Below are 13,171 nucleotides of genomic sequence, written 5' to 3'. Positions count from 1 at the left end.
AGAGCCTTCAGTTTTCAGGCCCCTCTTCTGTGGAACGAATTGTGGATTTGGGAGAGAGAGACAACCTCTCGACTTTGAAGATTAAGGTTCAAACTTTCATTTTTGCTAAAGCATAAACTAATGGCTGGATCAGGTGACTCCGAACTCTCCCTTAGTTACAGTGCAATGGGCCGAGGCCTCCGTGGGCTTCTTCACTCCCCTCTTCCAAATCTCTAAATGTTTATACACCTCTCTGCATTTAATGGTTAGTTATGATTCATCTCTGGCTCTCTTCCACAGCGTGTCTTTGTCCTGTCTCCCTCCCCTCACCCCAACAGATGGCCCCGCCTCCCCCGAGCCTGCTTCTGCTGAAGGTTTCTTCCTGTTAAAGTTAAAGTTTTTCCTTCCCACTGTTGCCAAGTGCTTGCCAATAAGGGTTTGTTTGTTGATTTTTGTAGGGTGTTCACCTTACAATATGAAGCGCTTTGAGACAACTGTTGTTGTGATTTGGGGTTATGTAAATAAAGTTGAACTGAACTGGATTGAGTGGGTGGCTATGGTATTGTTTGACCTTGGTAAAGACTTTTCTGATGGGTTTATAGCCTCAGTCACTTGTATTAAATAGAACATGATGTTTGTTTTGTACACTCTTGCTCCAGTTAGGGTAACCAAAAATGTTTTTACATGTGACTGACAGGTTGCTTGTAGTATCCATAGGTTGGTTTCTGAAGTCTTAATTTGAATAAGGTTACGAGCACCTGTCTTCCTACCTTAGAGAGTCCAATCTGCAGTGTGGATCCTGCAGTGCAGCAGAGAAGAGCGTCACTCCTGTGGGTCCTGGGTGATTATAACTCAGATCCAGCTTTCTTAGATGAGAAGGGTTTGAACTCAGTGCTGAGCTCAACGAAGCACAACCCTTCTTTGTTATCAGACAACCTGACAAGCTGTAAACATTTCAACATCATTGGGTTTATCTGTTTGAAATTTTGCATTAACTGTAGAAAATGTGTGATATGACAACATTAAAAAACTTGAAATAACAAAAAACAAAAGCATATTCTTATCTAACCTGAGAGTTTCAAGTTTGCACTGAGGACTCTTCTATCCACAAGACAGCAGCGCCACTCCTGAGTCCTGCAGGTCATTATTGTTCAGGTCCAGCTCTATCATACTGAATGACTGGCAACTGAGGACTGAAGCAAGAGCTTCACAGCTTTCATTCGACAGGCTACAGCCACCCAGCCTGAAGAAAAAAAGAATTCAGTAAAATTTATAAGAAATCCAGCAAAATAGAATTTTCAGGACAAACTAGACCCTTCAGATTCTGAATGTTAGGCACCACAGGTTCAGAAGTGCTGATTTGAATATGAATGTTGTCACATGTTGTTGAAAAGCTCTTACCTGACAATCTTCAGTGTACACAGTTGACTCTCAAGTGGCGTGAAGAGATACGTGACTGCTAAATCCGTCAACTCATTATTATTTAGATCCAGCACTTCCAGAGTAGAGGACTGACTGCTGAGAACTCTGGAGAGAGTTTTACAGCTTCTCCATGAAAGCTCGCAGCCATTTAGCCTGAAGACATAATATTGAGCATTCATCAGAAATGTGGAATAAAAAAAATACAGAAAAAAAACAAAACAAATTTCAGCTCGTACTAATGAGAATTATTGAAAAATATTTGAATATAGATTTATTCATTCAGGGGTAGGTTCAGGTTACTATGGTGTCATTCATCGACACTATACATTTTCAATACAAACAGAGATAACAGAAAAGCATAATATTGCATAATGAAGAAATAAATAAAACCAAAAATGCCTCCTCTGTTTCACAATTTGATTTAAAATCATGTTAAATGAAATCATCATGGTTTATTAAGGTGGAAATAAGACAGCGTTGTGAAACATGACTAAGCTTCTCAGTTTGTTTCAAAGTTCAGTTTGGAATCTATAATTGTTCCGAGGTATTTGGACATTACACCATCGGACCTTTAAGGGACATGATCTTGAAGAGCACAGCCTCCATTTATTTTAAAACCACTAACAGGGAATCTAGCCATTTTTTTAACACTATTTGATTTTATTAACTGAAGTCCCCTCATTTCAGTGTTCCTGTTGAGATGTATACTTTAATTATATTTAATTAAATACAATTACATTTAAGTATTGATTATTCTGAGCTCTTGATGTCCCCATTTACTGTGTTTTTCTGTTAAAGGTAAAGAACCCACATTAAACCTGTAATTCAGCGTTTGTTTGGGGTTGTTGTTTGTTTTTTCAGAAATGAATTCTTCTTATTATATAAAATTTAGATTTTGATTTATTGAATCACTTTTTTTGGTTGCTGTAATACAGTGGTTCTTTTAAGAAAAAATAAGATCTATGTTTTTCTTCTTCCTAAAATAATCTATCAAGCTATCAATCTATCTATTGGGCTGTCTGTCTGTCTGTCTGTCTGTGTGACCTGTAAATTGTGCGAACTGCAGCAAAAGAACGTGGATTAGAAATAATCATCAGTCTATTTGTATGCTATTTAGCACCAAGAATATTCACTGAGTAAAGCTTTTACTTTGATCTGGCCATTATTAGATTATGGGGCCAAGTTTAGACCTGAAAGCACAGAGTGGCCTTTAATGTTTAAATGGATCCAGCTGAAAGTTTAAGAGTCTCAGTGTGCAGCCATCACACTAAAAATTAATGGTAAGTATGAAAATACACATATGAACTTATGGAGATTAACAGTTTCCTGACTTTCCCTGTTTCATTTTCTAACCTATATATTTAAATAATACAATTTTAGTGTAAAAATTCTGAAACCAACCTGAGAACCTCAAGTTTAAAGTTTTTCTCCAGATCTGCAAACATTGTCCTTATGCCTGAATCATGCATGTTGTTGTAACTCAGGTCCAGCTCTTTTAAACTAGAGGACTTGCTAAGAACAGAGGACAGTGCTTTACAGCTTCTGCTCAAAAGGTTACATCCAATCATCCTGATGGGGTAAGGAAAAAAACAAGTAGGAAGTTAATCATTTTTTCTCTTTCTTTACAGTATTTAAAGTGACAGTGACTTATCTGGTCGTGCATGAACATACAGAGATTTACTGGAAGCTTTGACCACTGGAAGCAGCCACATAAGACCTTCTTCAGAAGCAGAGTACTTCCTCAGGTCAAACTCATTCAAATCTTTTTCTGAAGACAGTAAGATGAAGACCAAAGCAGACCACTGAGCAGGGGATAGTTTAACCGTGAAAAGATTTCCTGATGTCAACGACTGTTGGATCCTTTCCACTAGAGAGTGGTCGTTCAGCTCATTCAGACAGTGGAACAGGTTAATGCTTCTCTCTGGGGACAGATTCTCCCCAATGTTCTCCCTGATGTACTTGGCTACTTCCTGGTTTATCTGTGAGTTTACGCCTGTCTCTTTGAGTAGTCCTTGTAGGAGAGTCTGATTGGACTGCAGTGACAAACCCAAAAGGAAACGTAGAAACAAGTCCAAGTAACCATTTGGACTTTGTAAGGCCTGTTCCACGGCACTCTGGTAGAAGAGTTTCAGTTCATATTGATTAGGCTTTGACATCTGAGTGGTTGTTTGCTCCTCTTCCAGCAGGTTGATTCCAGAGTTGATGAAGGTCAGATGGACGTGAAGAGCAGCCAGAAACTCCTGAACACTCAAATGGACGAAGCAGAACACCTTGTCCTGGTACAGTCCTCGCTCCTCTTTAAAGATCTGTGTGAACACTCCTGAGTACACTGAGGCTGCTCTGATATCGATGCCACACTCTGTCAGGTCTGATTCATAGAAGATCAGGTTTCCTTTCTGCAGCTGATCAAAAGCCAGTTTTCCCAGAGATTCAATCATCTTCCTGCTCTCTGGACTCCAGTGTGGATCTGTCTCAGCTCCTCCATCATACTTGACCTTTTTCATTTTGGCCTGAACCACCAGGAAGTGGATGTACAGCTCTGTCAAGTTCTTGGGCAGCTCTCCTCCCTTCTTGGTTTTCAGCACATCCTCCAGAACCGTAGCAGTGATCCAGCAGAAGACTGGGATGTGGCACATGATGTGGAGGCTTTGTGATGCTTTAATGTGGGAAATGATCCTGCTGGCCTGCTTTTCATTCCTGAAACTCTTCCTGAAGTACTCCTCCTTCTTCGAGTCAGTGAACCCTCTGATTTCTGTTATTACGTCAACACATTTAGGATCAATATGACTGGCCATTGCAGGCCGCGTGGTTATCCAGAGTTGAGCAGATGGAAGGAGTTTTCCTCTGATAAGGTTTGTCAGCAGTGCATCCACTGAGGTGGACTCTGTGACATTAGTTAGGATCTTATTATTTTGAAAGTCCAGAGGAAGGCGACACTCATCTAGACCGTCAAAGATAAACACAACCTGGAAGTCTTCAAATCTGCAAAATTCTGCATCCTTTGTTTCAGAGAAGAAGAGATGAACGAGTTCTACCAAGCTGAACTTTTCCTCCTTTAATCCATTTAGCTCCCTGAAAGTGAATGGAAATGTAAACTGGATATCTTGGTTGTTTTTGCCTTCTGCCCAGTCTAGAGTGAACTTTTGTGTTAATATCGTTTTCCCAATACCAGCCACTCCCTTTGTCAGCACTGTTCTGACTGGTTGATCTCTTCCCAGCAGCGGCTGAAATATGTCTTTACAGGCGATTGTCTTTTCTAACCTCGCACGTCGTCTAGATGCTGTTTCGATCTGTCTGACCTCATGTTCGTCACTGACCTCTCCGGTCCCTCCCTCTGTGATGTACAGCTCTGTGTAGATCTGATTGAGAGGTGTTGGGTTTCCTACTTTAGTAATTCCCTCAAACAAATGCTGGAACTTCCTTCTAAGATTTAATTTGAGTTTATCCTGGCAAATGGATGCACCCACTCCTGTTGGACAAAAAACAAATGAGATGGTGTTAAAATTTCAGAACAATGAACAGCTGGTCAAAATTTTAAATATGAGGCTTTTCTAGCAGAGGATAAAAGATAATCTGTTTGATAACCACGACAGCTGTGTGCTTCTCTGTGCTTCTCTGTGCTTCTCTTGGGCTGGCTGCTTCAGTCTGTATGCCAAATATCACTGGGCAAAATAAGAAGCCCAAGTTGCTCAGCAATGCCTCCACTGCGGAATTAATTCAATTCAGTTTTACCTATACAGTGCCAAATCACAACAAGAATCGTTTCTTAATGACTTGCTTTGTGAAATAAAGGTCACATTGACTCATCAAGTACTTTTAAATATACTTGTAATGTTTGTACAGACAATGACTAACCGTGTGGATGATTTCTTATTTTTAGACTCATTAAATAGTACGTTAGCCGCAGAGAAATCACTGGGTTATAGTGTCATATCCCAGTCGTTGTACACGACTACGTGCACCCACAACAGACTGAGGCTTTGCATTAGGGGTGGGCGGTATAAACAGTATATGGTAGAAACAATATGAATTTGACCAACGGTAGGGATTTTGACTATACCGCTCTACCGCGATAGTGCATGCTGATGATGTCATCAAGTGCCTGTTTTGGTCAAAAGCATTGCAGCAGCTGCAAGAAAAATCATCTGCAAATTATGCCAGCGACAGTAATAGTGAAGAGATGAAGCACTTTTGGAATATGAGGAAAGCCAAAAACTGTGCTTCCTCCACTTCTGTACCATTGATTCATTAATGCTGAATTCTCTGGCAGCTGCTCTATTCCCATGTTGTTGCAGTATATTAATGACTAACCTCGTATTGTGGATGGATTATCTCAGTTGTTCTCCTGACTGAAGTTTGGTCCATTTAGAGCATCCTGCCATGCGATTGCATTTGTCCCTAACCATCGGGAACCCTCATGTTAACTTTTATCGATTGGAAAAAAGTTAGCGTTCATCCTCCAGCTTCACTGTTTATATTTATATATATCTGCTATATATGCTAACATAGCTGTGTCGCTAGCAATCACGTAGCACATCATTATATACCAGCTAGCCCAACTTCAGTAACCCTACAAACATCACTGCATGTTTAGGTGGAAGCTAGCGAGCTAACTTCCTGCTAACTTCTAACGCTGTTGAATTTAATAAATTCTGTTTTCATGGATGCCTGGATGTTAAACTTAATTGTTACACCTGGTAAAGCAGCAACACTGATCATTTTATTAAAGGTGAAATAATTTAGACAGTTTTTAACTCTCAGTGATGCTGCAGTGTTTGTTTGACTTTGGGACCTAAAGTGGACGGAGTTTAGGACCCAGATTACTCTGCGAGGCTCCTGACTACAGTAGCCGTAATGCTCCAACAATCCATCAAGCAGTGCGGCTTCGTAGCTTACCAAAGTCGTACTACAACATTTTTGACAGATTTTTGAGCGCCGTGTAGCACATGAAATCGGTTTGAGGTCAGTGAGCACAACCAGAATTCATACATGAGACGCACCGGATTGTAAGGCACACTGTTGATTTTTGAGAAAATTAAAGGACTTTAAGTGCGCCTTATAGTGCGGAAAATACGGTATACAGAAGAAAATAAATTGTGATATATATCGTTACCGCACATGCTTCAACCTATACTGCGATATGGATTTTAGGCCATATCGCCCAGCCCTACTTTGCATCAGTGGGAGTGCCCTTACTGCTCTGCAAACAGACAGCCAGCTCCTCCTGGTTCATCCCCCTCAGAAAGTCCAGTGTGATCTTCACAAAAGCCTCCCTGGTGCTCCATGTCTGCTCTTCAGCCTTAGAAGCTAACACATCCTCATCCTCGCTGTCCTTCTCTGGGCAGGTGGAACTCTGCAGAATCCTCTGAAACCTTTTAAGCTCATTCTTCACAAAAGTGATGATGTTCTCTTCAAGCAGCTGGAAGACAATATTATAGGAAATTATCTTTCAGCATTTATGCATGTATTTATTTATGCATTGTGCACATATTCTCCTCTGTCAGGGGAATGTCATTGAGCCAATTAGAAACAGAACAGTGATGAAAATGTGCTTTAGACTTTCCCACCATAAAAACTGAGTCCAACGTTGTTTGATGCTGCTGAGCAGACTGACAGCTATGAACCTCAGACTTTTGTTGCCTGACTCTGCGAAGAGAGCGCACACGTGCACACATCCACAATTAACATTATTAAATGCAGTAATGGTCAGTAACACTATGGATCACTGCATAAATAAACTGAAAGTTGAATATGTACACAGTTATTTCTGGTATCTGTCCTCTGATCGGCACATATTCAGCACAGCACGGACCAGTAGGTAACGATAAAGGGTCTACAGGTGTCTACAGGTGTACGTGGGATTAATGAAATACTAACTGAGCCAAATGACATGCAGAACTACAGTAACGTGGGCGGGACACTGACAGTTTACATCAGCTAAGTGTAGGAGTGAGGACAGCAGTGTGCTATGAGACGCTCACAAGTCCCTGATGGAGTGGACATTTAACCCTTAGGTGCAGCATTAGTGATGTTTTTGAAAACAAAGAGGCAGGGCTGATTGCTTTTATGACTTTCAAAATGTTACCTTTTGTCAACAGAGAGGTTCCCTTCTTTGAAATTTAAAGGTGGGTCCATAGACCAGTCACTTTTCATGGACATAGAGCTGGACAGAGGAGAGCCTGCTAACTGCTTCGGCATCCTGGTAGGGAAACAGCATACTGTATATTAAATTTCAAAGATATCAAATCCAGTCATTATGTGTCAATGATTTTATTATACTTACTTTCTATTTGTAAACATTTGCTTTAAAAACTGATTTTTTGGATAAACAAATACATAGAGGGACATAACTTGGTGAAGCCCACATGGTTACTCCACTTCCTTTACAACATGGCTCACTGTGTTTGCCATGGGGGGAGACCCCCACAGAGCATTGCCTCAGGATTATTTTAAAATGAAATAGTACTAGTTTGTATGCCGTATAAGAAGTTCTTGTCTCACCCCGTAGCTTCATTGCCCAGGCAGGCTTCCATGCTCTTGGCATGTTTAGATGGTGTGCCCCCCTCCTCTGTGTCTCCACACTGACTCATGGCTGAGTGGACCACAGTGTCTTAACACATGAACACACACAACAACATGAATGCTGGGCAGCTCAGTTACGAACACGACACTGTGCTGGATAATAAAGTTAGCGCCCAAGCTCATGTCATCACCTGTTCACTCACACAGCTCAGCAGCAGCTAGTTTCTGTATTTCACCTGGACCCACAGAACGGGAGCATGATCAAAGTCGACTTTGATCATGCAGAAATAGAGTCATATTAAAACATACCGACATCAGATAAACTATATCCAGTAGAATGAAGATGCACAAATACGCAGGACGCCATCTACTTCCATTAGATATTTGCATCCTATGCTGTGGGCTGTTATACTCCACACTGTGCCATTGGCCCGATATTACTCATAGCTTGATAGCGCAAAGCATGTTATGTGATTAAACACTGCAGATGGAAATGTATTATATAAACTATGAAACCAATGAAACGACGCTGGGCCCGCAGTTCGGCCCACTCCCTGCTGACTGTATCTGCCCTCTTACCTGTTCAGCTGTTGCACATTTTACATACAAGCTCAAATGTACATTCAACATTGTTACGTTATGAGTGGTGCTCGGTAAAAAAAGACTTTTAAATACCTTGTAGCCAGAAAAACGAGCCGCAGCTCTGCGTAGAAATGAAACCGAAACAGTTTTCAGTTGTGAAATGAGGAGAGAGCTCAGCAGTGACACCCTGAGGCAGAGACGTGATCACTGAGATGTGACCAGAATTATTTCAGTGGTGGATTTCCACAAAATCATCTATTCTTAGCCATTTTATTTACAAAGCAAGGAGAGACGGACATTTGTCGATAGGCAGATTTGGAAAGGATGTGCAGATGGAAGCGTACTAACAAGTAAAGGGGGCTGAAAAAGGCTCCCGGAGGAGCTGATTAAGGAAGACAATTGGAGAGGAGGATGAATCAGGAAGTGTAGAGGAAGGCGGAGGAAGTGAGAGCCGCTGTAAAGAAGTCGATGCAAAGCTGTAGTAACCTTGGCCAAGATACTAACCCCGGTGGTAAACGGTCTCTGATGCATCCATCAGAGTGTGGACGCTAGAAAGAAAGCACCACTGCATAGAAAAAGTGTGAATGGGTGTGAATAAGGCATGTTGCATCAAAGTTTCAGTGGAGAGTATAAGAATCAGGAGAAAAGAATGTTTCCTATGGGAAAGATTCATGGATGCAGTGAAGGACATGCAGAGGGCTGATGTGAGGAAGGAGGATGCTGGAACGGGGGAGATGGAGGCAGATGATGTGCTGTGGAGACGCCAAGAGGGAGCAGCTGAAAGAAGACGTTTTCCTTTAGAAAAAGCCTGCAGTGACATCTGTGGTCCGACAGCATGGAGGAACTTTATATACAGTCAACAAGTTGCCCTGCTGTGGTATGGTGGAACAAAAGCAAGGAATGAAGCTGATCATAAGGATCAACTTCTGTTCATCAGAGAGGAAAACACAAAGACTTGTGTGTAAAACAGACATTTCTACTCTCTAAGGTTTATGTGACTTTCTGGGAATGCTGCTTTTATTTTACAGAGAACTGATGGATCATTAGGATTTCTTATTTCCTATAAGATGCTGTGGAGCGCCTACGATTGCAGGTGAAGGCACCATGGTGATGTACCCCAACAGGAAGTTGTTAGTCTGGTTGAAAGGCGGAAACTAATCGGAAATCTATCACAATAAAGTGTCCAGACTTATCATCTATTTACAAAAGAACACACACACACACACACACACACACACACACACACACACACACACACACACACACACACACACACACACACACACACAGCATGAATCCCCAGGTGTCTGTTTATTATTAACACATTAACACTTTACACTTCTTGTCACTGTTCAACATCAACAGCACGTCAGATTTTTTTCTCATCCAAATGGAAACACGAGTTCATTACAGCACTTCAAATACACGTTCCCATAAAACTAAACACAGGGATGATGAAAATCCAGTTCAATAACAGCTGTGGTGATCAAACCAACATGAATGCCGACTAACGGCTGACTAAACCTTAAATCTCAGACATACTCAGGAGTTGGAGATGCTGGACGCTGATTTCAAACCATTAAATAAAAGGCTAAAGAAACAAAGGACAGTCCTGAAGTCTATATGTGATATTATCTTCCAAGCTTTGAAACAATCAGAGGTGACGGTACAGAGTTTGGACAGTTCCCTCTTTAACTGGTTTACAGCAGGAAACAGAGACGGAGCAGGTTACAGCCATACACTAATTCAAACCAAACATTCACTTTAAAAGCTGCAATGAGATTATGATTCTAATGCTGATATCACATTGTTAAAGATGCTTTAATCCTGGAATACGTGACCTGTGAAAACACTCATCACAGCTGAGGTGTTGTCACTGCAGGAGCAGGATCTTCAGTGGGTTCCCAGTGAAAACTCTCCCAATAATCACGGTCTGCGTGGAATCAGTCCTGAGAGTGCAACAGCTCGACTCACAGCAACAAACAGCTCAACGTGCTGTTTCATGTGCAACAACAGCCTTAGTTTGTGATCTAAACTCTCAAAGATGGAGACGTGCATGTGCATAAAGTCTCCTTTGATATGTGAGCATGTGTGACTGAACTGGCAAAGTATGTGACAATGCATCACAGGTGATGTACGGGGACTAAAAACAAATGCTTGTTTAAAAAGTTAGAATCAAACGGTGAGAACCTCGTCACTGTGTAAGATGGACACTTACAGGAATGATCACAGTTGTGATCGAGCAAAGAAACATCGCAAAATATCTGACAAAGCCGACTGGATGTTGTCTCACTGAGTCAAAGTTACAAAACCTACACCTGTATTTCCAGTCAGCCAAAGCATTTATCACGCGATGTACCATGTGATAAGAGATCTGACATATGTACAGCGGAGTAGTGCTCCACCACTGGTGAACCAAATATTCATACAGAGCTTAATCAGTTTAAAATCATTTAGGGAGTAAATGAGCGATCGCAGCGCCGCCCGATGTTAGGGCCAGATTTAGTGCTAGTGTGAAACCTTCTGCTGGGGTTCACCAAAGAGGGCAAAGCTCCACGTTCACATACGAAGCTGCCATCAGATTATTTCAATGATTACCTGCAAAGAGCAACACAGACGACTGGAGCGAGGTGTGTCCTCACAGAAACAATACAGTGTAAGCACAGGTTTTACACACATCTGTGTGAAAGCAGCACAGCAGCTGATGAATGAGAGCAGGTGGGGCTCGGGTTCAGCTTGGGTGGAGCTCGGGTGGAGCTGGTCTCCAAGGATAGAAAGATGATCCAGGGAGCAGTGAGCTGTAAGCAGCATGTGAGAACTAATGACGACAGTCACACAGACAGACGACTTTATGTCCTTAAATCCAGCGAGACGCGATCATTTATTTACGTTTGATTGTATATAAACTTGTGGGCGACCGATGATGCACCTCTGCATACACGTAACTGCTGCATATGAAAATATTCTTTTGTTCAGCTTGATTTGACCTTTGTGAAAATGTTTGGACTGATTGTGTGATATCTGTGTTTCAGTCTAAATGCAAAGACCAGGTTTGTGGGTATAAGCCCAGGAGTACGCTTCACTTCACAGGGACTAAACTACAGCTCATACACAATAAAGCTTCACAAAGTGCCACCAGGGGGAGACAAAACACTGCACTGGGGCTCATGCACGGCCACACAAACACAGAGGCGGGATCACTGAAGACTGTGCTGGATGGGCCGAGGCCCGATCACTCGTCGAATCTTCCCTCCAGGATGCTCTCGAACGAGAAGGGGACAAACTTGAAGCCCTGGCCTGAGTAGAACTTGTTCTGGAACTCAACCCTGAAAGAAAAAGAGAGAAGAGTGTTTGGTTAAATATCCACACAAGCATGTATGAAAGTTGTCCCGTTAAAGCCTTTTTAAACTAGTCAGAAGCTCCACATGTCTCCAGCGTGTACACCCCAGAGCTGGTTCCTGCCGCTTGTTTTAGCCCCGCCCACAGAGGCTGTTTCTGTACTTGTGGCTTTAAATGAAACAAGCCGCTGCTGCCCACACCCTTTCCAGTGCTCTGCCTTTCCAGCCATTCCCAGCAACGGAAAAGAAGATAAAACTCAAATTGGGAGTTTGGATTGAACCTAAATGCAGACACAATGTTATTTATATAGCAACAGTGCACAGCAACAGTCATCTGAAACCCACAAGCAGCACTTTGTGATGTTGGTCAGTTACAGCAGGAGGAGGAAAGAAGTATTTATGTGTTATTATCAAAGCAACCTCAGTGGGAGGAGAGTGGACGAGAAGCGATCTGAGTTTTATTTGGGCTCTAAAGTCAGTGACAGTTTGGTCAGAGATGATGAATGACCCGACCAATCAGGTCCGAGGGCGTTCTCACAGCTACAGTTCGTTTACTTTGGTCCAAATCAGCTGATGAGTTTGTAAACTTGTAGCGTTGTAGTTGCACACTTCACTTCCTGCCTGGCTCCTGGAGTTTGTTTGGAGCCGTACCATTTTCACTTAGGGCTGTACTCATTAATGTCTGTGTGTAGAGTTATTTTGAGGGAACAGCAAGTTGACACTGTTACACAAGCTGCACACTGACTACTTTACATTGTATCAAGTGTCATATCTTCAACGTTGTGATGAAAAGATATAACAAAATACTTTTTCTCACTTTTGTGAGATACAGCATGTACAGGGACGTTTAAATGGAGGAACACGCCCTCAGCGCATCCATTATTGAGACATTTATGATGAAGCAATCAGGTGCATCAATAAGCTGGCAGCCAAAGCCATTGTTCCAGAGACAACTCCTTTTCCAAACATATTCTTCATGCACATCGGCTCTGTTTTAATCTGGGACCTTCTGGTGTGGTACCGGTACAATCGCTCCATTGCTCTGACTGTTGCAAACAGAACACACTGCAAAGAAGTCTAGAAACCTGCAGCACGTGTATTGTTTGACCTCAGAGCTTCAGAACATCACTTCTGTTCAGGACGAAAACAAGTGAGGATGATAAAATTCATCTGTCCGTGTGTGTGAGGCATTCCAGTAAACCTTCCCACACAGCCGGTGAATTATTCCCTGACCAGCAATGTGAAAAGGATGATCAAAAGAGTGTGTGTGTGTGTGTGTGTGTGTGTGTGTGTGTGTGTGTGTGTGTGTGTGTGTGTGTGTGTGTGTG

At 42.1% G+C, this 13,171-nt stretch overlaps 2 protein-coding genes across 9 annotated transcripts in view; both read right to left on the bottom strand.

The window, feature by feature from the left end:
* Positions 1–754: 754 nt before the first annotated feature.
* LOC102209609 (protein NLRC3-like) lies at positions 755–8,739 on the bottom strand. 5 transcript variants are annotated; one of them, XM_005748712.2, is made up of 10 exons: positions 8,503–8,739; positions 7,903–8,011; positions 7,487–7,600; positions 6,969–7,047; positions 6,598–6,820; positions 3,073–4,870; positions 2,803–2,970; positions 1,381–1,554; positions 1,049–1,222; positions 755–923 (listed from the first exon to the last, which is right to left on the bottom strand). In XM_005748712.2, exons 2-9 carry the CDS (start codon positions 7,989–7,991, stop codon positions 1,081–1,083), a joined length of 2,787 nt encoding a protein of 928 aa, XP_005748769.1. In that variant the 5' UTR covers positions 7,992–8,011; positions 8,503–8,739; the 3' UTR covers positions 755–923; positions 1,049–1,080. The 5 variants fall into 5 exon arrangements, with proteins under 5 accessions (XP_005748769.1, XP_005748767.1, XP_013770287.1 ...); XM_005748710.2 differs by having other exon boundaries at positions 8,599–8,739; XM_013914833.1 differs by lacking the exon at positions 8,503–8,739 and adding an exon at positions 8,115–8,135.
* Positions 8,740–9,797: 1,058 nt separating this feature from the next.
* Positions 9,798–13,171, bottom strand: part of LOC102210478 (V-type proton ATPase 116 kDa subunit a isoform 1-like) — a 29,371-nt gene continuing 25,997 nt past the window's right edge. For all 4 annotated transcript variants that reach the window (XM_013914834.1, XM_013914835.1, XM_005748714.1 and 1 more), the window contains one exon: positions 9,798–11,831. In XM_013914834.1, the coding sequence (XP_013770288.1) occupies positions 11,738–11,831 (94 nt within the window). In that variant the 3' untranslated portion in view covers positions 9,798–11,737. The remainder of the gene's footprint in view (positions 11,832–13,171) is intronic.

This window comes from Pundamilia nyererei, unplaced genomic scaffold (assembly GCF_000239375.1).
Source record: "Pundamilia nyererei isolate P.nyererei 1_Seehausen unplaced genomic scaffold, PunNye1.0 scaffold00228, whole genome shotgun sequence".
In the NCBI taxonomy this organism is placed as follows: Eukaryota; Metazoa; Chordata; class Actinopteri; order Cichliformes; family Cichlidae; genus Pundamilia; species Pundamilia nyererei.
The sequence above is the reverse complement of the archived record's forward strand: the minus strand, read 5'-3'. Positions and strand labels throughout refer to the sequence as shown.